A 27,032-nucleotide genomic window follows, 5' to 3' on the forward strand; every position below is an offset into this window, starting at 1 on the left:
GACCATTATAATGCTTTCACTTGTTTATCTTTTCAATTAGTTTACAATCCCATGACCATAAAAATGCCCTTACACATTCAAATATTCTTTTTGAATCTCCTTTCTTGAAATTTTTTAACTAGAAATTGTAGTTTAAGTTTGTTATAACTATCAAAGAAAGAGTCGAATGTCAAACACTTTACGTCTTACGAAATGGCAGGTGAAACAACAAGAAAATTTATAATCCTCCAATCGTGTTCATAATTAACTCCGAAAAGTTCATTTTAAACTTTCTATTTCCGCCGCACAATATTTTAGTTTGGAAATTCTCTCAAATGAACGTAAATACTTTTCGAAAGGCATCTGTTAGTAATTCAAAGTAGCTAGAAATCAGCAGTGAACACATTAAGTTGCAACCTTAGGACTGAAATTCATTTAATCCAGAAAGTCTTGAACAGTTCAAAATTTCTTCTAGTTAATGAATATTTGTTCACATATTCTAAAGAGTTTGAGGCGCCTATAAACACAAAAAAAAAAAAAAATTCTTTCATAGATTATTTACAGTGGTGTTGCCATTTAAATGCTATACTTTTTTTTTACAACACATATTGAATATAAATTCAAGAATTAAATACATGTAAAATTAATCTCTCTCCCTCTCTTTCTCTCTTTCTCTCTCTCTCTTTATTTGTAATCTTTCTTTGCAATACAGTTTTTTAGAAGAGAAATCACATGATTTTTTATTGCATTATGCTGATGACAATCGTCCAAGTTCAAGTCCGGTATTAGTAAGCCAAACAGGTGAGTTCTTATGTAAATATCATTGATATTAATGAGCGAGAAATTGTTATGTAAATTTAATTAAAACAAAGTTGAGAGAACAAAAATCGTAGAAAGGAAAAAAGCACTTACATTGGTTTGTCAATACTGTAAAGGATAATAGACGTTTACAAACACATGCATATAATTATAAATATTTTATAAGCGATATAATACTAATTACATTTTAAAAATGAAAGAAAACCAAGTTTAAGTAAATGAAAGTAAATTAATGAACGATAAATAAATAAACAAAAAGAGATAAGGGGCACAAGGAATAATGAACGAAATAATATTTACTTCAAGTACTTTTACAATAGTACAGGATTGCAGGTATTGTTCAATGGACTTTCGTTATGTACACATCTTAACATAAATATTAAAATTGCTGGCAATGCCCGATTTGACAACAAATTAACGGAAATTGTCCTTCTTAATGGAAATCGACAAAAATAATTCAAAGTATGTAAGAAAATTATATTCGATGTTGATCGAATCTGTTATACCACCTACCCATCGTCGTGATCCAAAAAAAAAAAAAAAAAAAAAAACTACCAAATTTCCATACTCAATAATTTTGGTTGAACGCGGTTGATTTCTTTCCATTTTTAGAATAAAAGCGGAAACTGATACCGCAATAAGCAAAAAACACGGAGGACAAAGGTGTTCTCAGTTTTTCTTACATAGACATGTGTTCTTTGAAAAGTTTTGAGTCGTTTTCAAATTCTGTTGCAAACGGACAGATGGGCACATGAATGGACGGACATGATTACGTGCATTCCAAATTTGAAACTGTCTAAGAACTTGCATAATTTGTTATAGTTGTCCTCGAATTATAGTTTGCCATTTTAGATTTACTCTAGGCTGCTAATCTACGGATAATAATATATATATATATATACAGAACAAAAAATTTTCCTCTACTTTTTTATGGCATTTCATTAAGGAATTAACTAAGGGCCGTAAAAGTAGAAAAGAACCCTCAAGCAATATATTGGAAATATGGGCATTTACGTGATGCAAATCATTCGCAAACGGCAATCAAATAGGCAAATGCCGAGCCCCCTTTGGTCTTGACCTCTTTTTAGCGCGAAGGAAATTCAAGATGTTATTATATAATGTATGTCACAAATCCACTTATTTACTTTTATTGATATTTGGCATAATAAAACGCACTTGACTAAAAAGAACAAGCGTAGTCGACAATGAAGGAGATCAAATTTTGTTATTACTTTGTAAAGTAATGTATGTCATTTAGCTAAGCGCAATCATTCGCTTCATGGGGATAATGATTATCAAAAATTCCGTCTCAGGCGAACGTAACTTTCTTGTTTGTTTACTATATAATCTAAGCTAAAAAAAAGAATGTGGGCTTCGAAAGGAAGCTTCCAATCCGTATTAGTGATAGTACTCGAAGAAGACGTATAAGACTTTTATATATATAATAATCTATATAATAATGTATTTGAAACAGGTTTTTACAGTCAGGACTATATTGCTACGAAACAGGTATAACATCAAAACAAATATGATCATTTAAGAGGGAAGTCGAGGCTAGAATATGCAATGACATACTGGTTTCCATTGCTTGTGACATTTTCATTAATTGATTTAAGCGTGCAAAATGTACCGTTTTGAATGAGCTCAATTTTCTCCATATAAATTTCCATTCAACGATTTGTACGGGCGATGAGAAAATCGTAGTTAATGACTAAACGTTAGTTATGTGTGTTCACATTATTAAAAAAAAAAAAAAACACAAGGAATTAGACCAAGTTTAACCACTCAAGCCCATCTCATCAATTTGCAGTAAGCAAAGCAGGGGTTAATGTTAACAAAACAACGCATCATTATTGTAACCGTCATCGAAGCATGAGAGGTATATTCATTTTGTCAAAACGTTTGCAATAAGCAGAAGGAAGCATTATCAAATTCCAAATCGATTTAAATATTTCCTTCTGTCCGTCTGGAGTAAACATTCTCCTGGCCGTAAAAATGAATCATTCGTCTTCAAAGCAAGATTTATATTAAAAACGAGTATGTAAATCGTGAACCAAAAATATCCCAAACCCCTTTATAAATATAGTAAAACTTATCATTCAGTATAGATTTTTATATATCTAAGTATTTATTTTTATATGAAAAATCAGTGAGAGGATATCCTCTATATAGATAATACGGTGATGATCACAAACAACTGTGGAGAGTGAAAGAGAGATAGCAATTAGGGAGTGGCCGGAAGCTGGGATAATAACTTCTTCTTTCTTTTTTATTCGACAGACGATTGCAGTCCCGGTTTTAGTAGTATTAACAATGACGAGAACGATCTCGATAATAAAAATGATGACGATGATGGCGATGATGATGATGAAGATTACTCGTTGTCGGTATCGGCAATAATGCAACGTCGTGCCAGTGTACGAGGATATCGAAAAAAAACTAATCGACGCGCTAACAGGCGAACATCGAGTCCAATGGACCACGTGGTCGATCATGTTGAGCATAGACGCTCAAGTGTTTATACCACAAGTTCAGGTAAACGTATATCAAGTCACAACGTATCCGTTAACTTTCCGTTTTACTATATTTATTAGAAGAAGGCACAAATCAAGAGTCCACACAAGAGCAAATATTCGAGAATATACGTTTACATAAGGAGGTAATACAATCAGTTAAATTGCAACCGTGGCCTATACGCAAAAAACTAAAACTTGTCCGGCAGGTAAGTCGTTGTGAAAGCTTGAAAAAATGATATAAAAACGAAAATCGAACGAACATACATAGCAAAAGTGAAATGACGTGAATTTTCACTTTACTCTGTAAACACTAAACACTAAATAATTACCAATCGGCTAATTTTGTTTACTTCTTGTCTTAGGCAAAAACGTACGTAGCACGTCATGAGGGTGCATTGCAGGAACGTTTTGCTATGTCACGCAGTACAAGAGATTTGTGGGCGCGCTTCAAGATTTTAATGGCAGCCGTAAGTATGCCACTTCCGTAATTTGCCATTTTATGGCGTCGAAAGGCCGTGTAAGCAGTTTAGCTTTGTTTGGAAAACTTCTCACGTTGTTTGCGCATTTTTGTTTTGTTTAACTTTGTTTTGCTTCTTTTTTCTTCTCTTCTCTTCTCTTTTCTTTTTTTTTTTTTTTTTTTTTTTTCTTGTAAACTCTCACTTATTTCTTCAAATACTTGCTTGTCTGCTGAAGTGTGTTGGTTGGTGATTTTTACTTTTAAGAAAACTTTTCGCTGATGCACTTAAAAATCAATTTGTCTTTTAAATAGCTTTGATCGCAATACTTCGCTACACTCGATACTTAGTCAGGAAGAAAAAAAAACCTCCTTTTTTTCACAAAAAGGAAAGAAAGAAAACAATTTGACATGTTTGATTCAAGTTTCAATCCCTCTTAGTCAGTATCTTTCCATAGTTTTCACTAGAGTCAAAAGAGGCTCAAATTGCGCAGCAAGCATCGCAAGCAAGAACATTGTACTTGTCTTAAGCCTTACTCGGCATACGTACATCCAATCATAAGGAACTACATACTATATCAATGGATTACGAAATATTGAAATTATCTAAGACCTTTTTAAGGCGATTGTAATTTTTTTTTCTTATTTGTTTAAAAGATGCTCACATTTTTTAGAAATACTGCATTCCAAGGACTCCAAGGGTATATATATATATGATATTATAGTCGCGTTCAATTTAAGGGAATTGTTTTCCATGTGCTTTTATACCTATCACCGAAGCATGAGAGGTATATTCATTTTGTCAAAACGTTTGTAACGCCCAGAAAGAAGCATAAGAGATCTCATAAAGTGTACATATTCTTGGTCAGCATCAAATTCTAAATCGATTCAACCGTGTTCGTCTGTCCGACTGTCCGCCAAAAATGAAATTATTGACTTCAAATTTGGCAGAAACATTGAAAGTTCTTGAACAAAGGTTGATATTGAAAATGGACCAAATCGGTAGAAGAACACGCAAGCAGCATCACATAAACTGAGAATACCACTTTTCTTCCAGGAGAATGAGAAATTGTTTTTTTTGCTCATTACTTTTAAATTATAGCAAATAAGTGTACAAAAATTTGAACGCACATTCTATGGGCAGTGCTGTAGCATTTGCATACAAAAATGGAAAAAATCAGCCTGGCCTACCAAATGTTATAAGGCATAAAAGTCTTACTTTCTTTTCAATATCTTCATAACATGCAGAAACAAGATTCAAAAATCCTATAAAGTATATATAAATTCTTGGCCAGTTTCAAATTTGGAATACATCCGAACATCTCCGTCTATTCGTCTATTATGGTAAACATTCTCGCATTAGCGAAAATGAACATATCGCCTATAAATTTGCAAAGGAGTTTGGAACAACGCCCATATACCTCTACAATAAAAAGTTTTGTTTTGAAACCAGAAGAAATCAACTGCACCCACTTCACATTACAGACCATGATAATTTTCTTCTTTTGTTTCTTTTATCTTTTTTTTGGGAAGTAAACGGTGATGGATAGAAAAGGTTCGGTCCCGACTGTATTTAATTCTCTTATCTGCTTTCTTTGCTTTTTCTTCTTAAAAACGATTTAAACATCTCAACTGTAAGAAATAATCAGTAGGCGTCTTCTCATTCACGAGAACATAGCCACAATGACAAAGCGGAGAGGAAAGAAAAAATATTACTTAACATTATTTTCATTGAAATTTTTTCGTGAATAGCGTTGGCGTCATTGGAAACGTGAAACAGCCAGCTTTCTTACTGTGCTCATACCATGGGAATTACGCATCAAAGAGATTGAATCACATTTCGGTTCAGGTGTAGCATCATATTTTACATTTTTACGTTGGTTGATGTGGGTGAATGTTATAATTGCTTTACCATTGGTTGCATTCGTCATTGGACCAGAGGTTTGTACACAACCGTAAAGTATAATGTAATATAAGTGAAAATGAAAATAAAAATGAAAAAATAACAACTAAATAAATTATTACAGTATTTTGCCACTAAGCACGATGAAGTGGATCCACGCAAAAAAATGACGGACGATGAAAACTACGTAGCAGGAAATTTATTTACAATCTGGGAATTTGAGGGTTACCTCAAGTATTCACCGCTATTTTACGGGTAAATCATAATTAATTTAAAAAGTAAACAATAATAGAATTCGACCGAAGAAGGCTTACAGATCGGTGCAAGCCTTCTAAGTTAATAATTACGCACTTCTACCTTTATTTATTTTTCTATATCTGACGATGATGTACTGCTTATGGTATATCGACCGTAACGTATCAATTTCTATATTGTAATCACTTTCAAAAGATGATTTCAATTTCAAATTCAATACTCAATGGTATTACGTACGATTAGAGCATCGTCATCCAAAGATGAGCGTATATTAAATTTACACTTTCACGTGTAACGCCTATCTGCAAATATCTGTTACAAGTCCCATAAAATATATTCATATTTGTTCAACTATGATTAGATATTCATCTATCCGTTGTCTGTTATTAAAATGTGTCCAGCCGCAAGAATTAAGGATAATAACTGAAACTCTACCGCCCTTTACATATTTCTGCAATCACTGCGCGCTTGCAAAAATTCGAATAGAAAATTGCCACTGGAAACAAGACACATACGTTTTTAGCCTCAGAACTTAAGGTCAAATTCTAAATTGTTGTTCTTGTTGTTAGGCATTCACATACCGGCAAATATCGCTTTATTGCTTGCTTGTTTAACATGAATTATTAAAACACTGTTTTAAAACTTATTTTCTTCTAGGTATTATTCAAATTATTCGGGAGCGAGCTCTTTAGGATATAAATTGCCATTAGCTTATTTTCTTACAGCGGTAGCGGTTTATATTTACAGTTTTGTGGCCACGTTAAGAAAGTGAGTATAAATCGAAGAAGCCATCAATAATATAAAATTTTTCTTTTTATATCCGAACGAACGATTTGCACTCACGATATCCTTAAATCATGAATAGTTTCAATACATTATGTAAATCCCTGCCCGTGAACTAACTTTGTCGCCATACGCAGAGCGAAAATTAATCTTGACCGTTTTTTTTTTTTTTTTTTTTTTTTTTTTTTTGTGAAAAAATCGATTATTGTCCATTGGCAGCATTCTTCTTATCTTTCTAACGGTATACGAGTTCAGGGCCCAAAGTACAACTGTTCTTGGGCATTGTCATAGAAATGAAATCGCCACTCAGACAAACCATAAAGTGAACGGTTGAAATAGACCTAAATCAGTAATGTAGTGATGCTTAGTGAATAGACAAAAGAGGAAAAAACATTCCAGTCGAGTCATGGTAAAATATCCTAGGCGCTGTCTTTCATGTAGAGCCATAGCTATTAAATTGAAAAATCACGGACAGATCTTTTGATTAACATTATTTCCTAGATTTAATATACACTACATACCATGTAGAAGGATATTTCTGGTTATTTTCTGAACTAATCTGGAAACAAAATGACAAATACTTATGGGCCGAGCATGTTTTGAAAGTTTGAAAAATCTTTCGTCGAATGTCCTCCAATGGAGGAGACCGTAGAACATTTATGGACAAATCGAACGATTATTTCGAAATTTTATTCCTCTTTCTATTTTAGTTTGGTGGTCCATGATTTAATAATGGTTTTGCACAAATATATCATATATAATATAATAATATAATATATTATATCGTATATAATATACAATATACAATATACAATACATGTTTGTATATATAACATGAAAATATTTAATATATAAGGCAATGATTTCCCAACTCTCTTGACATTTACTTGCGCCTCCCGCATATGTGTCGTGATCTAATATACAGAATACAGAATACATTCTTTCGCTTCTTTTTGAGGTTAAGTCGCGACGTCTCTTCAGCTCGTTCGATACCCTTAAACAACGTTTATCCGTTTATCTTTTAAAAAGTGTAGAATCGACTTCTACTGTTCAAAATGTTCGCGCATCATTCACGTAACTATACATAATGTCGTACATATGGGACTGTGGTAACAGTGATTATTATAACTGATCTTTTCTATTACCGCAATCGTGAAATAGATCAGTTTATTGAAAACAAATTTGATTAAGAGCTCCTTTATAAAGTGTATACCTAGCGTGAACATATATTTTACATTTACCGCATGAACCGCGTGCGCAAGACAGAGCAACCCAAGGAATGAAAGAAAAAACAGTTAACTTTTTAATAAATAAAGTACACCCTAGAGACGGATTTTGTTGAAAAGCATAACGCTAAAGCTAAAAGCACAGCAAGGTGCAATTTTATTATATTTATGCTGAGCACGTACGAAAATCTATGAGATTCCATTGACAGTTATACACTTGTTGGCATTGATAAGGCTTAGGATGGGAAGGAAAGCGTGAAGAAGAGAAATTATATAAAATACGAGATAAACTCGGCTCGTGTATACGCAGATTGTCAGCTATTAAAGATTCAAGAAATGTTTAATGTTGAACACAATGAAGACGCTAGTAAATAGACTTAACGAAGGATATGAAGAATACACGACGAGTATAACTGAAGTATCTTTTTAATGATAATTGCTATGAAAAAATGAATCTCAAATGTGAAACATTAAATAAACAAAGTTACAATAACGATACCATAAACAATAAAAATCAATCTTTTTCTCTCTCTTTTTGAGAAAATGTTTGCGTTTATTTCGTTTTCTATTAAGTATCGTCTTGAAAAACTTTTTATTTTTATTACTTTCTTGTCAAGCTTAAACGGAAACAAGCTTTGTTTTTAACATTGCATAATAATATTTATATAATAAACAAATTGTGCGTTAAGAGTTCAAGTTGTCCATTACATCTCCATACCGAAGTGAAATGTATCCCCTATTCGTCGTTATTCAGTTAAGGCAGATAAGATTTCTTGAGTTTCGCAAGTACTCGATAGCAAACAATTATGGTAGTTATCTAACCATTTGAGGTGAATTTCCAATAAAGAAGTCTCCAAGAACGCGTATAGTCTCAGAAAATGCATTATCTTTGTGTGAAACCCTAAAGTTGTCGTATCCACACCGTGGCAATTGAAAATTTCCGTCTTATTACTTTTTGATGAAACTTGCATACCTCAAGCATGGGAAACGCTTCACTTTACATACGAAGACGTAGCCGAAAGTGGGAGCGTTCAGTACGCAAATTTCTAATTGCGAAAACTTTGCGTATTCTCTCTGACGACTACAAAGTTCGGGGATAGCCACAACGTTGGTTAATTTCAAATGCTTCGAAAAGTGTTTGCCTTTTAGATCGGTCGACTCTAGAGTGAGAAATTAAGCGTTAGTCCAATCTATTGGGTAACTGAAAATATTTTCCATTGCGTCAATATATATTCCATGGCGACATCATTCGTAAACGTCTTTCTCCCGTTCGAAATGCCCAGAATTTATTTTCTCATCCATGAAACCATAAGAACCGTTCCTATTGCGTTCCGAAAGCTTTCCTGCCAATTTATTTATTGAGTCCATTTCCTTTGATATTATTTTAAAGCAGTTTTACGCCTCACAACGCTTGTGACGCAATTAAAATTTTAGCTTTTGATGCTTGCCTGGTGTCTGTCTATATTGATTATCGCGTTCAATCTACGTGGTTTGATCAACTTTCTAAGAATCCGGAATCATATTGCATGTCGATTGAACCGGATCACTTTTTATAGTGACATTGTGAAATTTTGAATATTTCTAGAAAATTTGCGTTGGAAGGGATCATTTTTCGAATCCTCTCCCTCTCCTAAGCACCTTCTTACAAAAAAATAGGCCTTTATTTAATAAAAGTTAATCCAAAATGACGGTTCGATATATAAATTTGGACCACATGTACCCTATTTCTCAGCCACATCCCTTTATATAAATAAAGCCTCTCACAAATTAGGTAACCTTTCACGGGGCAAACATATTCAATTGTTAGTATTTTATAGCAAGAAAACTGATGACACGCATTTAACTGTTGACCTAGGCCGACGTTTGCAATAGTTTTTTATTTTTTTCAGAAACTTTTCCCCAACGAATTCTCGAACTCTTGTTTATGTAAGTAAAGCAAAAGAAAATAAAAGAGAAGGAGAATAACAATCGACTGTGATTTGTTTATAGAGCTTTTTCTTATCAATTTAGGTTAGGATCTCTGGCGAGTTCATTGCATATAATTTTTTTCGTCTACTTTTCTATATTTTTAATTTCTTAAGAATGGCAGAAAATTCACGCAATTCGAAGCTATCATCTAAAGACGACGAGTGTACTTTCTCATGGAAACTGTTTACTGGTTGGGATTTCATGATTGGTAAGTGTAACTAATATACATGTTTACATATATAAACATACGCTGGGCAAAAAAAGTGAGACCAATAATTAAGTTAAACTGCGCAGGTATATCGAATATCAGAAATATATATATATATATAGTGCTATATAGATAGCACTGTGATAAATATCTGTGTCAAATTTCATATCACAAACATCATTAGTGTTTCAGCTACGCATGGGTTTGCAAGACACAAAAAGTTTTTTTTTTTCAATTGTTACAATGCGTGATTTTGTTGTGAGTAAAGAAGTTGCATTTCAAAATCAACAACCAACACTCGAAGCGAACACTACATTTTTAAGCAAACGGCAAATGAAAGTTTCTCCGATGTGTCGGTTTTGTGTTAGTGAAGTGATTTCTTTCTTTCAATTTAAAGGCAAATAGACTAAAATTAAAAAATCTCTAATGATTTCACTTTCAAGTGAAAAATCTTACTATTGTTTTCATTTACAATCTGTTAAGCTCCTTTAAAAGGAAAAATGTATACATATATGTATAATATATGTATATATATAAATAAATGGTTTTCGTTTTTTTTACTTTTTGATTTTTAGTAAATGTTCTCCGTGCTACTATCCATAACAGCTAAAACAATATCAATTTGTTTCCCAATGGAAACAGGATCTTCTCCCGTTATTGCAGATGAAAATGCCTTTGAAAATAATTATTTGACTATTACTGGAAACAATAAGAGATCGAAGATGGCCGTACCTCATACCTTAAATACCTTAAAAGCTTTCAGAGAGAGCTTAAAACGATTAGCAAAGGCAAAGCCTGCCCTCCATGCCAACTCTTTCATTAAAAATAATGACTTTAAGCAAAGGAATCTCAAAGCATATATATCAAGATCCTATACGGAAAGATTCGATATACAAACTGGATGCAATATCATCAAACCCATGTCTGACAATCGGTCAGAATTGCTACCCAAAAAACCTCTGACAGTGTACAAAGCATTAATCCTGTCTAAGATCGAGTGTACACATACTAGTTCTTGGAGTTTTCCCAAAATATGCAAACACTTTTACTCAATGTAATTTCTAGTGAAAGCTAAGAAAGTAATTAAGGTTAATTCAATCAATCCTTCCCTATTCCAGATAGTTATATCTCTCAGTGATATTGTCTCATGCTGGTATCCATTTTGTTATCAAAAACTCCGTCATATTTTTCATAAGATAAGTGTAATGCCTCTCTGAAATTTCGTTACCAATAAACGTAGAGTCTTCATGAACATCCCTGAATTGTCAATATTTCTTGTGTGAGGACCACTGATGATTCGACAGTGAAGTAAGTATTTGTCTAAAACAGCACATATGGTCAGAGTCATGGCAGAACTCTCTCACGACTTCCATTGAATTGCTTGTCATCAGGCATGTTGTAAAGGTAGCTGTCACGAATGGTCATAAAAAAATTATCGTTTGTTGTCGTTTTTCTGATAGCAATCAACTACGCTTTTAATAAATAAAAGAGATGCACATGCAGATAATCAATATGTGCTTGATATGCACAGGATGTTATATGAATCTCAAGTGGATGAATGTCACGTTGTTTGGATAGCTGTTCCGAGCGGCAATCACAACGACGCAATAGGAGTATTTCATCACACAAATCACATCTTTCAGCAACGAAGCGATGAATTTAAAGAGTTTAATCCTGCCAAATCACGGTTAGGGACAGTAAAGCTTATCACATCAAGTACTATGGACTAATCGATAGAACCATTAATTAATTTAATTAAGAAGGAGACATCAAAAATAAACCTACGTTTCTCAAGCGACGGTAAGGATAATAGAAGCAATCTATTTTCACAAGGTGGAAGAGAGGCAATCGGGTCGCAACCCAAATTCCTAAGGACAAACAGCAAGAATTGCTTTTGAACTGATTTAATTGAATCTACATAACATCTATAGGAGGCAGACCACACAACCGAGGCACACTCAAGTATGGGTCTAACTAAGCACATTTATAGTTTTTTTCTAATGTAAGGATCCTTCAGCTGTTTGGACCGCCTCTTAATGAACTCAAGCGCTTACCAAGCTTTACTCAAAGAGAGCGCAATGTGCAACTTAAAATGTAATCTTTTGTCGAATGGTACCTCTAAATCGATGAACGCATCAACGTTTTCCAACTTGTATCAATCAATGAAAAACTCAGTATTGAATGAATTTCTTCTTAAGAAAGAAAGGTTCTTGCATTTTTTTAGATTTAATTTCATGAAATTTAACGACCACGTTCGAGCACATGTTACCAAATTACTTAAGTTAGTTTGAAGTTGTTACGATTGCGATTCCAAGGAGAAAGAAGAGAACAGTTTAACGTCGTCAGCGTACATTAAAATCTGACTGGATTCAAACACCGGGAGGAGATCATTAAAGTATAAATTAAATGAAAGGGTTCCTAAGTGGCTGCCTTGAGAGTTGCCAGACGTCGGGGGAAATTTATCCGAGATGATAACGTTAAACATAACCGTGAATGATCTGTTATGCCGATACGAGCTAATTCATTTCACTAAGTAAAAAGGAAAACCAGAAGCCTGGAGTTTGAAGATCAATAAATTATGGTTAACTAAGTCAAATGCTTTGCTAAATTAAGTATATACGACATCCGTGCGAGAGCCACTAGAAAAAGCTTTGGAAACGTGGCAAGTAAACTGTAAGAGATCCGTGACAGTAGATCTTAGTTTCCGAAAACCATGCTGGAATGGAGAAATATAAGATTTAATAGCAAAAACTATATGCTGACTACCAATTCGCTCAAAGCATTTGAGTAAGACACACAACTTGACTATGCCCCTAGAGTTCTCAACGTGATTTCTATTTTCACATTTGTGAATTGGAATAAGGAAACTACTCCTCCAACAGAAAGGGAAAAAAAAGGGTTTTCAAGGACTGATTAAAATTCATTGAAATAATACCACATAGCTCCAGAGAGCATGTTTTAAGTGTACATGATGGGATCTGGGCGCAGATATATATTTTAGCGACCTTAAACCCTCCAAAACATCACTTTCGAGCAAACTGTCGGATACGGATAGTTGACAGTTAAGTCGGAATTAGCCGCTCAACAATTTCTTCGAAAGTATTCGAGAGTTTCGAGGTTTCAATATTATCATATCAGGACTCAGAGCCATGGAAAGAAATATGCGAGATGCGAGATGCGAGAGATTTTTATTTTGGAGTTGACAAACTTGAAAAAATACCTAGGATTGACAAGCAACTGAAAGTGGTAGAGATAACTAAATTTATGCCTTGACGCAGAATAAGCAAATAGCAGCATAGTAGTAACCAGAACCATTTTACATAAATTTTTTGAAAAGTTTATTTTTCCTATTTTTGTAATATTTAACTGTCTTGCTAAACCATGGCAAGAATCTGGTTCGAGGGTATTTCAAGGAACCCTCATCTCTGCAATAAAAGAAAATACAAATTGCTGGATGATACGGATACTCACGTTAACTAAAAGGTGGACAGTGCTTTAGCACGGTTCTACTGAAGTAAATTACGATCAAATAATTCATTGAAAAGCATAATAGCTCTGTCAGATGTTGAAGTGGGAACCGTACGGTCCGAATTATCACTATAACGTCAAGTAAATTGTGGCGAATTGAAGGCTACCAACGCTATGACTATATCATTAGATATAGACTTTTCAGCCACATCACAAATGGGGCCAGCATGTTTCTTATAAATAGTGATGTACGCATTTAGGGGGATATGGAAGCAAGTTACGTATACCTGTTTATTGGCAACTTTCGCCCGAATGGCGGTAAATTCAACCTCGGGAAGAGTAGGAAATTCAATTGAATAGGACGGGACTGCAGCAGGCATGGCAATTAAAACAGCATCACCAATGCAATCCAATCGATCCTTTCTGAAAACCTAGAGAGAATTGTGAAAAAGTTCCGACGAGTGTAAATCATGCTTTAACCAAGTTTCAGTGAAGGCCAAAGAGAAAAAATTCTTGCTCAGCTAGCGCATCTGTTGAGCATCTCATCTTCAGTAGAAAAGGCGTTGCATTAAATTTTGCGTGAGGCTTACATCTACGCATACAAACCGTAGACAACCGATCAATGGAGCGAATATGATGTAAAAGCAGATCCAAGACTGGAAAACCCTCGCCAAAGTCGCCCAAAAATCAAGAGGATGCTGAGAGTTTCTTTCACTTATCGTGGTGTTGTGCACAATGAATGCCTTGTGCGAGGCCAAACTGTTAAGCAAGGAATATCATTTGCATTTGAGGATTACTTTGAAGATTTAAAAATTGGTCTTACTTTTTATGTATATGTGTGTGTGTGTTGTTGTGCGTGTATGTGTGTTTCAGTTGCCAAATAATTACTACAACTTAGCGATTTTTATGTTGCCTTGATATCACAATCGTTATTTTATTATTGGATGACAGGCCATGCAGAAACAGCACATAATAGAATTGCATCCGTTGTTGTTGGTTTCAAAGAAGCACTGCTTGAAGAAGCCGAAAAGAAAAAGGATAACCGCAAGTAAGTTGCATATTGAAATGATCTATTATGCGTTCAGTATATCATTTTAAGGAAACGCTTTGTTTTGATTTATTGTCTTCTGCTTCTCATCTACTTTCATTCATGCTACAATACGTCCGTTTATTGCCTGTGTCTTGTGTTTATACAGCTGGCGTATAATTTTGCAAAGAATTTTAGTAAATCTATTAGTGATGATACTGTTGGCAGCATCTGGTTATACTGTCGTAGTTCTGGTTAACAAGTAAGTGAATGAATGTAAATGAAAAACACAAAAATGTCTTCTACGAAATATCTTACAAGTACTTTAAAAATATTATACTCATTGCAATGAATTACAAAACGACCTTTGGCCAATATTTCCTATGACCGCCATTAAGTTCAAATGCAGGTAACACAAGTACTAGCCCGGGTAACGAAACTGAACTCGACTTGTACTAGATGTTAGATCAGACATTTGAAGAAATAATGTAATGAGTGAATATTCAAACGCTTTCGATAGCCTTATCAAACCTATTAGTCTTTTTTTTTTTTTTTTTGATAAGCTGATCTAAAATTTAATTAGTGTAAATAGAATGAAATTTTTGTTATCCCTTTATTTTTATAAGATCGGAGGAATTAGCTCGTCACGACAATTGGTTGAGTAGAAATGCGGTTAACGTTACGATGACTTTATTGTCATTTTTTCTGCCGATGATATTTGAAGCTTTGGGTTTATTTGAGAACTGGCATCCGCGTCAGCAATTGCGCTTACAATTGGCCAGGTAACTGAGAACACTATAATTTTCTTACTTACTTGAAGAAAAAAAGCTTTTTCATGTGTCTCGTCTAATTTTCAGAATTATGATTTTGAATTTATTGAACTTATATTCGCTTATGTTCTCGTTCATTTATAAAATCAACAGCAAAGAGACACCTTTAAGTGATTTAAAAATCAAAAATGATACGGCAGCCAATGAATTAGCGGACCTAACAGAATTTTGGAAACTTTTAGATTCCGCGACAACGACAATAGATACAAACGAATTAACAGATTACACTGAGGATTATACAACGACTTATAGTCCCTTGATAACAACGACAACAACAACAACAACGACAACAACAACTGATAGTACAAGTGAAGCGTTCGAAAGTACGACAACTGCTGCCTTGCTAACAACAATCAATAAAGTGAAATGTTATAATATAACTGTAAGATGCTCAAGGCCTTGGAAGGTTAAAACAACCGCCAGCACATCGAAAGCGACAACAGCAGCCACAACACTATTACTATTAAATTTAACAACGACAATGATAAATCCAGATTCTCCATTTTCTACCTTAATTCCTTTAAACACAACCGACTATACCCCATTACTGAAGACCACAACCGCGGACTATACATTATCATCCTATGAATATGAGGACTTCTCCTCATACACAACAGATGATGACGATTCATTTTCCACATTTTCACAGTTAGCCAGTACGACCACAGTATCCCCTGTAAATGATACATTCTTCGACTACTATTATGATTATTTGGTTGCTTTACCATACGGCCAGGAAGATGATGTCTCGCTAGCATCTGACAAGCAGACAGTTTATGCTAATAAAACTAAAAGAGAACTTCCACGAGAACAAGCTAAGGTTCATGAAAGCTTCGAAAACGGGGTCTTAAAGACTACTCAGCCGCCTAAAGAATTATCATTCAGCAAATTCAGCAAAAATCGAGATAATTTCCAAAATGTCAAGGCGCCCGTGCAAACGCTGCAAAATTTACACAAATCGAAATATAGCCGACGCAGGAAAGAAGAAAATCAAGGTAAAATTGAATATAAAGCTAAGAGAAGCGATCGTTTCCAGAATTATCGAATGCCATGCGATTTTCAAAATATGAAGGGGACTTCTTTAATCCTTAACTCGCGAAAATCTCGTGAAACACGTGTCATGTGTTAAATAAATTCCTTTATTAGCGTGTCTTTTCCCTACCCACACATGTAGGCAAACTGGACTCTTGACTCCAGAATCGCGCTTTATTTTTCGCATTTAATTTTTGTCACTTTCGTCTACTTTCACGATTTGCTGTGAGATGTTAATTTCTGGAATATTACCAAAGGAAATTATTTCACTTATTCTAACCTTAATTCGAGTAAAGAGAGAGAAAGAGATAAGAACGCAAACGCAATGCGCAATAACAAGAATAGTCAGTTATCTTGCGACCCTGCTTTTCGAGTCAATTACAATAATGATTTTCCATTCACGAAATTCATTGAAAAGGTTTCTTTTATTTTATATTTAGTGCTCGTTGTGTTGCAATATTTACATTTTATGTTCTAAAAAAGGTTCATATATATTTTATAGCAGGCTTTGGTTAAATAATTGTAATTTATTTTTTTCGATATCATTGATCATAATTAAAGATTTAGCAAATCGGGGTAATACGTTATCGTCCACTACCGCACTTGATATGTCAACTACTGACCATACAACAAAACATGAATATTTATGGGAATCCAATAAGCGTTTGCAGAAAGTGGCTGAATTCTTTACAACCGCGGTATACAAAAACTTCCATGATAATGTTAACGATAATGTCGATGATACAACCACAATAGCCACAACAGCTACCTTAACTGATAATATAACTAATATCGTCAACAACACCAACACCACCACCAACACCAGCGCAAGCACCGCCGCTCCTACTACGAAAATGACAACCACTACCGTGACTGAAACCAACAGTAGCCATCATCAGGGAATTCTTACATTGTTAACCACACCATTACGTAAACCACAATCGAGCCAGCAGGAGGACGATTTAACAAATGACAATGTAGTGTCGGAAATATTGTCGTCCACCACACCATATTTTATAGATGAACAAGATGATGTAGCCATTGGAGGCCAGACTGACTACTTTGACTGGAGTGAAATTGATGAGGCGAATTTCGGTTTATGTATACGTACAGTATGCGTTAAAGTACCTGGAGATTTATATTCAACAACTACCGAAATGGAAACGACGACGGTGACGGCAGCAACCACCACTACGCAACTGACGCTAATACAGCAATATCATCAAAATTTAACGCGGTTAAAAAAAACCTTTAAGGAAATTGAAAGAAATTTAACCAGCATGTGTTGGGAAACCTCGCTAGGCCAAGAGCTATCCAAAGTTATTGTTTTCGACGGGGTATGTGTGCATCTATATAGTAATAATAAGTTAACGAAATTTTTCTTTAAATTTAAAATTTCCGCTCTAACCAATTTAATCTTTATTTTTGTAATAAATTATTCGCAAAATAGGGAGAAGAGAATCCTTCTCTATCACACACATTAAAGGCTAAGCTGTCTCGCATTTTTGCGGTCTATTTGCCGTTTTTTTTTTTTTTTTTTTTTGCCCCATTTTCTCCCACTCTCGTCCGCATTGCCTGGATTGTCTTATGAATTTCAATACAAGTTTTCTGCTGTCACGTACTAAAGGCGACGTCACTTTATTGTCTGTTATTGTCGTTGTAGTTGCTTTTCTTGAAAAAGGAAACGGACGTAACGTTAGCTTGGTGAATTTTGTGTCAACCATTTTTCTTATCTATCGAAGAAGCATATTCATTGAATTACGTAGGACTTTAAATGAGTTTAGCCCTACCAATAAACGCTAAAGAATTCCTCAATTTACGATACGTTTCCGCAGCAAGAATTTTACTATTCATTGAAAATGTTGACAATATTATGGAAAACTTTACAACAACAAAGCTTTGTTGCTGCTGCCAGCATCCGTCGCTACCGCCGTTTAAAGTAAGAGTGTTTATTAATTACTACTCATATTAATAGTAATCGTAATAGCTTTCCTCTCTACTCAGCCCCGGAGAATGGCGGTATTTTTTGATCTTTTTATCAAAACGTTTGCAATATCCAGAAGGAAACTTCAAAGATCCCATACATATTCTTGATCTTCAGAGTATCAAACTCTGAATTGATTTAAATCCGCCTGTCCGCCTGTCCGTCTTTGTAATCTCTGTAGTAAGCATTCCCCGGGCCGAAAAGATGAAGATATCACCATTAAATTACGTAAAAACATAGGAAGTCCTCCCTCGCAGATTGCTATAGTTTTCCTTAGGATAAAAGTGGCTGGTGCGGGTATAAGAGATTCGGTCAGAGCCGAATATAACTTTCTTACTTGCCTATTTTTATTGAATTTTTTTACATATTGAAAAGTTAGCTTCAGTTATTTATCGCTAGGCTTAATAGCTTTGCGCCTTTTTCTACCAATAATCGTATTCGTTGGCAATTGAGAAAAAATGAAATAATGTATTCTCACTTCTTATGTCGAATAATTTGATTTATGAGATGGTGTGCCAAGTACTTTCAGATTGTGTTCCATCCGTGATTATTGTAAGGCCTTTTCACTGCAAAATGACCATAGCTTTGTTTTCCTCTGTTGTGGGTGTGGTTTATCTTTCGCAGGATTTTGTCGTCTCCGCAAAATTCATTCACTGTTTTAGTTTACAAGTTTTATGTTTCGATACACTGATGCCTCCGTATCGTCTCTATTCCAACCACTTCCTTACTCACCACTATTGTAATACTATCGACGTGTGTTAAGTCTGTGTGAGTTTGTATTAGCTACCTGAAGGGCATGAGATGTACTCACATTTGATTATATCGATCAATTGAGAATCACTCTCTGAGTCGATCTAAGCTTCTCTGCTCGTCTGTCCGTCTGGCATTGTAGCGTGCAAGCTATGGGCGGCAATCTTCCAGATACTTTAATTAAATTTGGTACATTTGCATGCTTTTTCTTCCTTGTTTACATATAAAACCTTAGTTTAGAAAGATTAGAAACATAAAAAACTAAATTTTGCTGGCCGTGTTTCCGAACGATGTTTCATGTTTTTGACTTTATGTCATAGCATTCGTTCCCGTGTCATTTAACGCTTTAACTGAGGAAGGTTGGTTGTTTAACAGCACAGTTTACGACTGAGCTCGCATTTATTCACGCGAACGTCGCGTGCTCTAACGACACTTTATAACCACCACGATAACGGAATGGTTGATGGCCAATCGAAAAATTCGTAACAAATTACGTAGACAGTAATGTTTACAGAAATGCAGAGAAATCAAAGTATGTATCGCCAGTAGACCGGGATGATAGATTTGAATTAGCGACACTTCACAGTTTTTCGGCCGCGGCTATTTCTGGGAATATGGTGAACATGTCGAACTCAATTGGGGCAAATTACAATGAAAAAAGATCAGCGAGGTAACACAAGACAAAATGTCCGACGCGGATAATGAGACGACTCGGTGAGGTGCGTCTTTTACATTGTAAGGTTCGGTTGGCAGTCTACTAAATAAAATCTTTCGTATGGCGGTTCGCTAGATAAGGCTGAACCCGATGAAGTACAAAATTTGGATGTAGTGTAGAGAAGCACTCTGATCGAAATGTTGAAGAAAAATTGAATGTCCACGATAGGTGTCGGGAACCAAGTAAATCTTAAACAAGTAAATCTTAAACATTTAATCAGTAAGCGTTCTATTGCTTGTTGTTCACTATAAAGAAAATTTGACAAATTTAAGCTCTCATGCTTCTAAAGGCTTAATTCCGTAATAATTAATGTAAAGACAAAGAGCGAGAGAGAGAGAGAGAGAGAGAGAGAGAAACTTAGACTACGTGTTCAAACATAAAAAGTTTTAAGTCTTTTTCGAGCTATTCATTCTCTTCCGTTTTGCGTATTAGCTGCATAGTTACATAAAATATTTTTCTAAATAATGTTTCGTAATTTAATGTGCAAAACACGTTAGTGTTAGTCACGTATATGTAAGCGTCTACCGTCTACCGTGCGCCTTAATTCCCCCTTAAATATGTAAACATGATTTCGCATACCTCACCATCACTTTTATTAGGCCAATTATCATAGTCTCTCATTACGTTCGATGCATTAGATGTACATGAAATACGCGCTTAAGCATCTACTTACCCAGAAAGCTTCTTTCTCACTTATCCATATAGCGCAGCAACCAGCAGCTGCAAGCGCAGAACTGTGATTAAGGAAAAAATATTTCTAATCGAAATACTTTAACTATTCTTCAAGTGCTTAGAGTGTGATGTTAATTTACGCACGAGCACGTAACAACTTTTGGCTTTCCGCCTTGTTGATGGCTTCGAAAGAGGAATAAATGGAATTTTGATATATGTAGTTACGTTGTTGCATATGCTTTAAGAAATAAATTTATTTGTCATTTTTTTTTTTTATGCACATTTTTGATTTTTTGCTTTTCTCTCTCATATATTTGTGCAAATTTTTGTAGTTATATTATATGACTAAAGGATAGGATAACCAGTGTGTTTACACTCTGAAATTGTTGTAAACTTTTATTGCTTTTACTATATTTACCCTCGTTACCGATCTATCTACTTGTCGGCTTTGTTCATCTTTTTGCTTTCCTCTTTCTCGCCACTATCTATAATGGCATGAATTTATGTAAAAAGTTGCTTATTCATATCTCTGAGTACTTTTTATTTATTTTGTTTTTTTTTTTTTTTTTTTTTGTGAGACACACAATAATAATAAACATCGAATCGAGTTATAAATGCTCGTATATACCAAAATAGCAACAAAGAGTCTTTTTTTCCCGTAATGTAATGACGTTTTGAATTATATATAGATTTGTGTGTAAGTAAGTACGTCTTGTGATTCCTGTAAACCAGAAAAGAATTAACTTTCAATTCGTCTGGACAAATAATGTAAACTGAGATGATGAACTTCAACATTTTTTTCGTTTTATGCACTAATGCTCAAAACCTCAAAAGATGTAACTTTTTCGCTATCAAATATACTTTTTTATGTAATAAATATTTAGTAAATGGAAAAAATTAATTGGAAAAGTTTCAAGCGTGTCAGGGATTATGTTAATTCCTAAAGAACAGAACTATTTGCATACTCCATAGGTCATAGCTCCATTCATAGCGAAATGTGAATCAATTTTAAATGCAAAATGTCTTTAAAGGTTTCGAAATAGTCAAAGACGAGATTAAATTCAGTCCCTATAATCAACTGAAAGACTCGTCGGTTTATGGCCTATAGAAGTATGTAAAGTAAGACCGATAACGATTTTAAAGATCAAAGTTGTGCAGATTGCTTTTAACAAACACTTTAATTTACAGTCGTTTACAGTTTGCCGTTCACGTCGCACAGCCTCTTTGTGGGCTAAACATCTCTTCGAAAATGCCTGAATTTCCTCTCTTTTCATCCATTGTTAATACATATGATAGCTAAATATTACGCTTGCTTTTTCTTGCCCAACCTCAAGCAAATAGTTCTGGGTCAATATTTATGTTCGCATGTTTAAAGTTGTTTTGACGATTATCTCAATTTGTTGAAAAATTTCATCGAATTTATCTGGTTGCGATCAGTGAACCACAGCGCGGCACATCTTAAGCTTTGTAATTTTTGCGTAGGCCTACGTAGCACCATCACCTTGATAGCGAATTTTTCAGAATTTTTACCATTCTTCAGCATTTTAACTGCATTAAAAAACATCGGAATGTGGTTTTTTTTCAATTATAAAAAAAAAAAATTTCAACTATCACAGGCGCTGTGTAGTGTGTCTAAATAGAGTCTAATGTTATCGAAGACACTAAAGTCACCTGTTAGGAATTAGGCAACGAATCGTTCGGTAAACATTTTGCTACAGCAGCTCATAGAAATTCGAACGAACACTGTTGCGATGTCACTACGGATACAAAATACCTGTGGATGCCTAGAATAAAGAGAGAGACGCTCAGTGCCGATATCTAGTTTCAAGACAGATATCTAGCGTAAAATTGTGCTTACGAAAAGACTAATTTTCCTCAGTAAAGATACAAAAATGCAAAAAAAAACAAAAATTTAAACTTTGAAACAAAGTTCTCTCGATCTACATTCTTATCGTTTAACTTTTATCTTTTTGCGCTGTGTCTTTCGTCATCGTCTGCTGGTGCGATAGAAGAAGAAAAGCGCGTAATTTTAAGTGAAGTTAAGCTTTACTTTTTACATGTACTTTTTGAAATCCTGTGAATTTATAAGTGCTTTTTTTGTTGTTTTTGTTTTTTCAAAGTTAATGTCAATAGTAGCGCCACTGTGCATTGATTTTCTGCGCGCTTTATTTGTTCGTTATGTAAATCGCAATTGGTGCTGGGATATGGAAAAAACGTTCCCTCAGGTAAATAAAAGTTGTTTTAATATATGCCTTTGTACCAAAAGAATTAATTGGAACCACTGGCATCGATGCGACCGCCTATTGTCTGTAGTATGGTGATTTCAAGATAGCTGAAAATATTTTGACCTTAATTAACAATCAAGGACAAGTATGGATGGGTATATTCTTTTCACCGGGCCTGGTGCTTATCAATCTAGGCAAACTGGTTATTATGATGTATTTCCGCTCGTGGATTGTTCTCACTTGTAATGTACCGCATGAAGTTGTATTCAAGTGAGACATATATAATATATATTAAGCAATGTAGTCCTCAAATTGAAATCATTTCATGTTACCTTTCAAACAGGGCGTCAAAATCGAATAATTTTTATCTGACTCTGCTGTTGACAATGCTGTTTCTGTGCGTGCTTCCGGTAGGTTACGCTATTGTTTGGCTACGCCCATCATGGCATTGTGGACCATTCTCTGACTATAATCGTATATCGGAATTCATTACAAATGCTACCAGGACTGCTTTACCCAAGTAAGTATGGGGAAAGAATATATTGCCGAAATAGAAAACTAATATATATATATATTTTTTTGATTTTTGATCTTATTTAAGACAACTTCATGACCCATTAAATTACTTGACTTCCTCTAGTACTGTGATACCATTGCTGCTATTGCTCATTCTGATTATTTATTATTTGGTCTCATTAACGGGAGCCCTACGTGAAGCCAATCAAGACTTACGCACTCAATTGCAAAAAGAACGCGAAGAAGAACGGAAGAAAATTTTCAAAGTAACGGAAAATAAACCGGCTGAGCAAACGACGATTAACTTAACAAACCGTTGGCGGAAAGTTTTGGAGGCCTCATCTCCCCTCACTCCCACACAGCCGATAGATTTCGAAAGCGAAGAGTACAAATCTCAAGCACGTAAAGGTAAAAAAATTTACGATCATCATATTGCCTATGCTCGAGTTTTCCTTTTCATTTATTTTTCATTCTCCTAAAGAATTAATTACGCGTATAATGAAAAAAGCTTTACGCAAAGGATCTGCGACTTCGGATGAAGATTCCTTTGTAAAGCCGTATCGGGACGATGACGATACAGATACCGAACATCATGACTCCCTGCCACGCGATGAGGAAACTAAGGATAAGCCTGCTGCTAATGCTGCTGTTGTTGTTGTTGTTAATAAATTACAGCAAATTCGTAAAACACGTAAACCCTCTTTGGTAGATATCGTGCAAATTGCCAAAAGTGTTGAACGGGAGCGTGAAAGAGGTTTAGCAAAAGAGCTCCACCCAAAAAGTAGATTCAATGTAGAGAAATATGAAAAAAAGGCGAAACAACAAACAATACAAGACAATACTAACGATCCCGATTTAAATATGAGAATAATAAATGAAAGAAGAGCAAGTTTAATGTGCCGTCGCCGAGAGGAAGAGAAGCAAGGTTCAAGTGAGCGACTAAAAAAACAAAACAGTTTAAGCTGCAAGCAAGGAATGACAATTGAATTAAAAGAGGTGGTAGTAGAGAATTTGGGAACAGGAGAAAACGATTCTTCAACAATACAAAATTCTTTAAACAATAACAACGCATCAAGCAGAGCGCAAACTAAACAAAATGATGAAATGATGAGCGAAATGAGAGAAAATGTATTAACGATAACAAACAATGACGACCAAAATATATTAAATGTTGATGCTCCTAATTTAAAGCAACAACAAAATTCAAATTCTTTCTTAAGGCAAAGTAATCAAATGGGATCAAAGGAATCCTATAAGATTGTTGATGAAAAGCCAACATCGCTAAATGAGGGAAAGAACTCATCGCCCCCTTTAGGGCAACTGATGAACTTGGGCGATAAATTAAAATTTAAACGTAACAAAAGCAAACCAACCTTAGAACCGGAAATCTTCAATTTCGAGACAGATAAAATTCAACAACTTAGGTCTTCCAATATGCTGGAACCGCTCCATCGTGGCAAGATATGTCAAAATCGTACTGAAACTACGAGTGCGTGCGCCCAAAATAATCACAGAAATTATGGCAGCGATATGCTGGCCAATTTCTCAAGACAGGGACGTAAAAGATTTGGATCTCTGCTAACCTTAGTAAGAGAAACGGTAAATAATAACAAAAAAATCGAAAATATTCCAACTCAAGCAGAAACTGCCATTGAAATACCTGCATCTCCGGGATTAAAGAGAACAAATTTTCCTGATAAATCCGTCATTAGTGTAACGCCAATTAGGACTTTGCCCAGTGCAACAAATAGTACTAACGAAATTCATCTTATGGCCAGAGCTCCTTTAGAGAGTCCAGAGGATTTGGAACCGCACACTTTTAATCCCATTTTAACAAATCGTGAGAGTGTATATTCCAATCGTAATCGTACTTATGAAAGCCCCTTGTATTCAGCTACCTGTCCAGATTCCCAAATCTCCAATTGGTCGGATAATATACCGACAATCACGATCAGCCCAACCGGTGATTTAGTAGAGAAAGCTTCCGACACTAATACAGAACAACAATGTGAGTATTTAGCACTCGGACCAACAATAACTCCACAAGACGACGAATCCAATAAGTAAATAAATGAGTAATAATTTCATTAAAACAAAAGTGCCTCATAAGTATTTTTACCATTTTTGTAGCATTTAATTAGTAATTGTTGGCATTTGATATTTAAATGAACTCAGTAGATAACTGCAATTTTCTTCTTTTGCACGATTGTCATAAGTTTTATGAGAAAAATTACAAAAAAAAAATATATAATAATAATTGTAAGCTAAACATTAAATAAAATAATTCTCAAGCGGTTTATAAAACGAACAATTTTTAATTGAAAAGGTTTGAAAATTAAGAAAAGTGAGAAAATTAAATTCAATCGGGACCGAATCGCCCCATGATCTTAAAAAAGAAAAACAGAAAAAGTAGACAAAGTACATTTTTGTGCTCTATAATATGAACTGGGCGCATCTGATTTCTTTTATTTTGAAAATACAGGGTTTTTTCGTATAGGCATGTGGGCCCTGTAGCCGTGTCCTTTGAAAAGTTTAGGTCAATTCCAAATTCTTTTTTTGCAAATTTGTAAGCGATATCTTCATTTTCGCTAACGGGAAAATGTTTACCGATCAGGAAACTCTATTCACTTTAAGGCTTGTTTTTGTGCCTTATAGAAGTATTGAAGAAACATTTTAGTTTATTTGATAGTGACATCGTTTCATACTTTGAATTTTAAAATTAGAGAATGCATAATGATATATCATGCAACCTTTCAGTTAATGGATTAAAAACAACTACAAAGTATACCAAAATATTGACGCCGATGTGGGGTCACCGGAACCGATCGGTCCGTCCACTGTATCTAATGCGCCCACGTAATCCCACCACAATGCGGTAAGTGGTTTAGCCTGGTTAAGATGTACTATTTGTTATGGTGCAATAGAATAAAATATAGGCAGCACTCAGAATGAGTTAAGACATACCCGTCTTCTTTCCTAATCATTGTCTGAACCTATGTTAACTTATTTTACTGTCCGAGTGGTCATCCTAAAAGTCACGTTGGCTGGTAAAGTCAATAATTGAACGTGTTTTCGCTTAAGGACTATCCGTATTGAAAATGGATTGGATCTGACCATATTTAGAAATACTCATCATGTAATGTCACATTTAAAACAAGTTTTCATCAGTAAAAATTTACAATTTTCAAAATTTCTCCTCAAAAATAGCTAAATAATAGTATTCTCTATGATTTTATAGATTTGGGAGTGCGCACATTTATGAGCCCCTCTCGTTTCTCCGAAAAGTAAGCCTTTATCTCGCTAAAAAGCCTAGTTTTCTAATGAAAGTTGGTCCATAGTAGTAAGTTGGCATGGAAATTAGCAATACTAAATATGGACCTCGTAGGTCTATTTTTTCGACCATACTCCATGTAAAGCATTTGATATGACATTAAAGTTTAATTTTTATACTTACCATCGAAGGATGAAACTAATCATGCCCGTCTGTTCGTCTGTCCGTCTGTCATACCCTTTTAATGTCTTTGGGAAACCTTCTCCTCGTCGCAAAAATTATGCTTCAAATTTTGCAAAAACACTAGAAGGTCTTACATACAAACTGATATTGAAGATGGGAAAAATCGGCAATAGGCACGTAAACGTAAAGTGAGAACACTTCTGTTTTCCAAAACGGAAAGTGGATATTTTGCTCGTCGATCAAAAATT

The 27,032-nt window shown here is 34.7% G+C and overlaps 1 protein-coding gene across 1 annotated transcript; it reads left to right on the top strand.

Moving 5' to 3' along the window:
* Positions 1-3,089: 3,089 nt before the first annotated feature.
* LOC119644937 lies at positions 3,090-25,397 on the top strand. Its single transcript, XM_038044681.1, has 17 exons — positions 3,090-3,333; positions 3,393-3,520; positions 3,677-3,781; positions 5,521-5,709; positions 5,796-5,926; positions 6,584-6,694; positions 10,017-10,111; positions 14,531-14,627; positions 14,776-14,868; positions 15,233-15,388; positions 15,464-16,431; positions 17,030-17,805; positions 22,710-22,814; positions 22,903-23,084; positions 23,158-23,334; positions 23,416-23,738; positions 23,812-25,397. Exons 1-17 carry the CDS (start codon positions 3,198-3,200, stop codon positions 25,395-25,397), a joined length of 5,358 nt encoding a protein of 1,785 aa, XP_037900609.1. The 5' UTR covers positions 3,090-3,197.
* The last annotated feature ends 1,635 nt before the right edge of the window (positions 25,398-27,032 follow it).

This window comes from Glossina fuscipes, unplaced genomic scaffold, assembly GCF_014805625.2.
Source record: "Glossina fuscipes isolate IAEA_lab_2018 unplaced genomic scaffold, Yale_Gfus_2 1, whole genome shotgun sequence".
Taxonomy (NCBI): domain Eukaryota; kingdom Metazoa; phylum Arthropoda; class Insecta; order Diptera; family Glossinidae; genus Glossina; species Glossina fuscipes.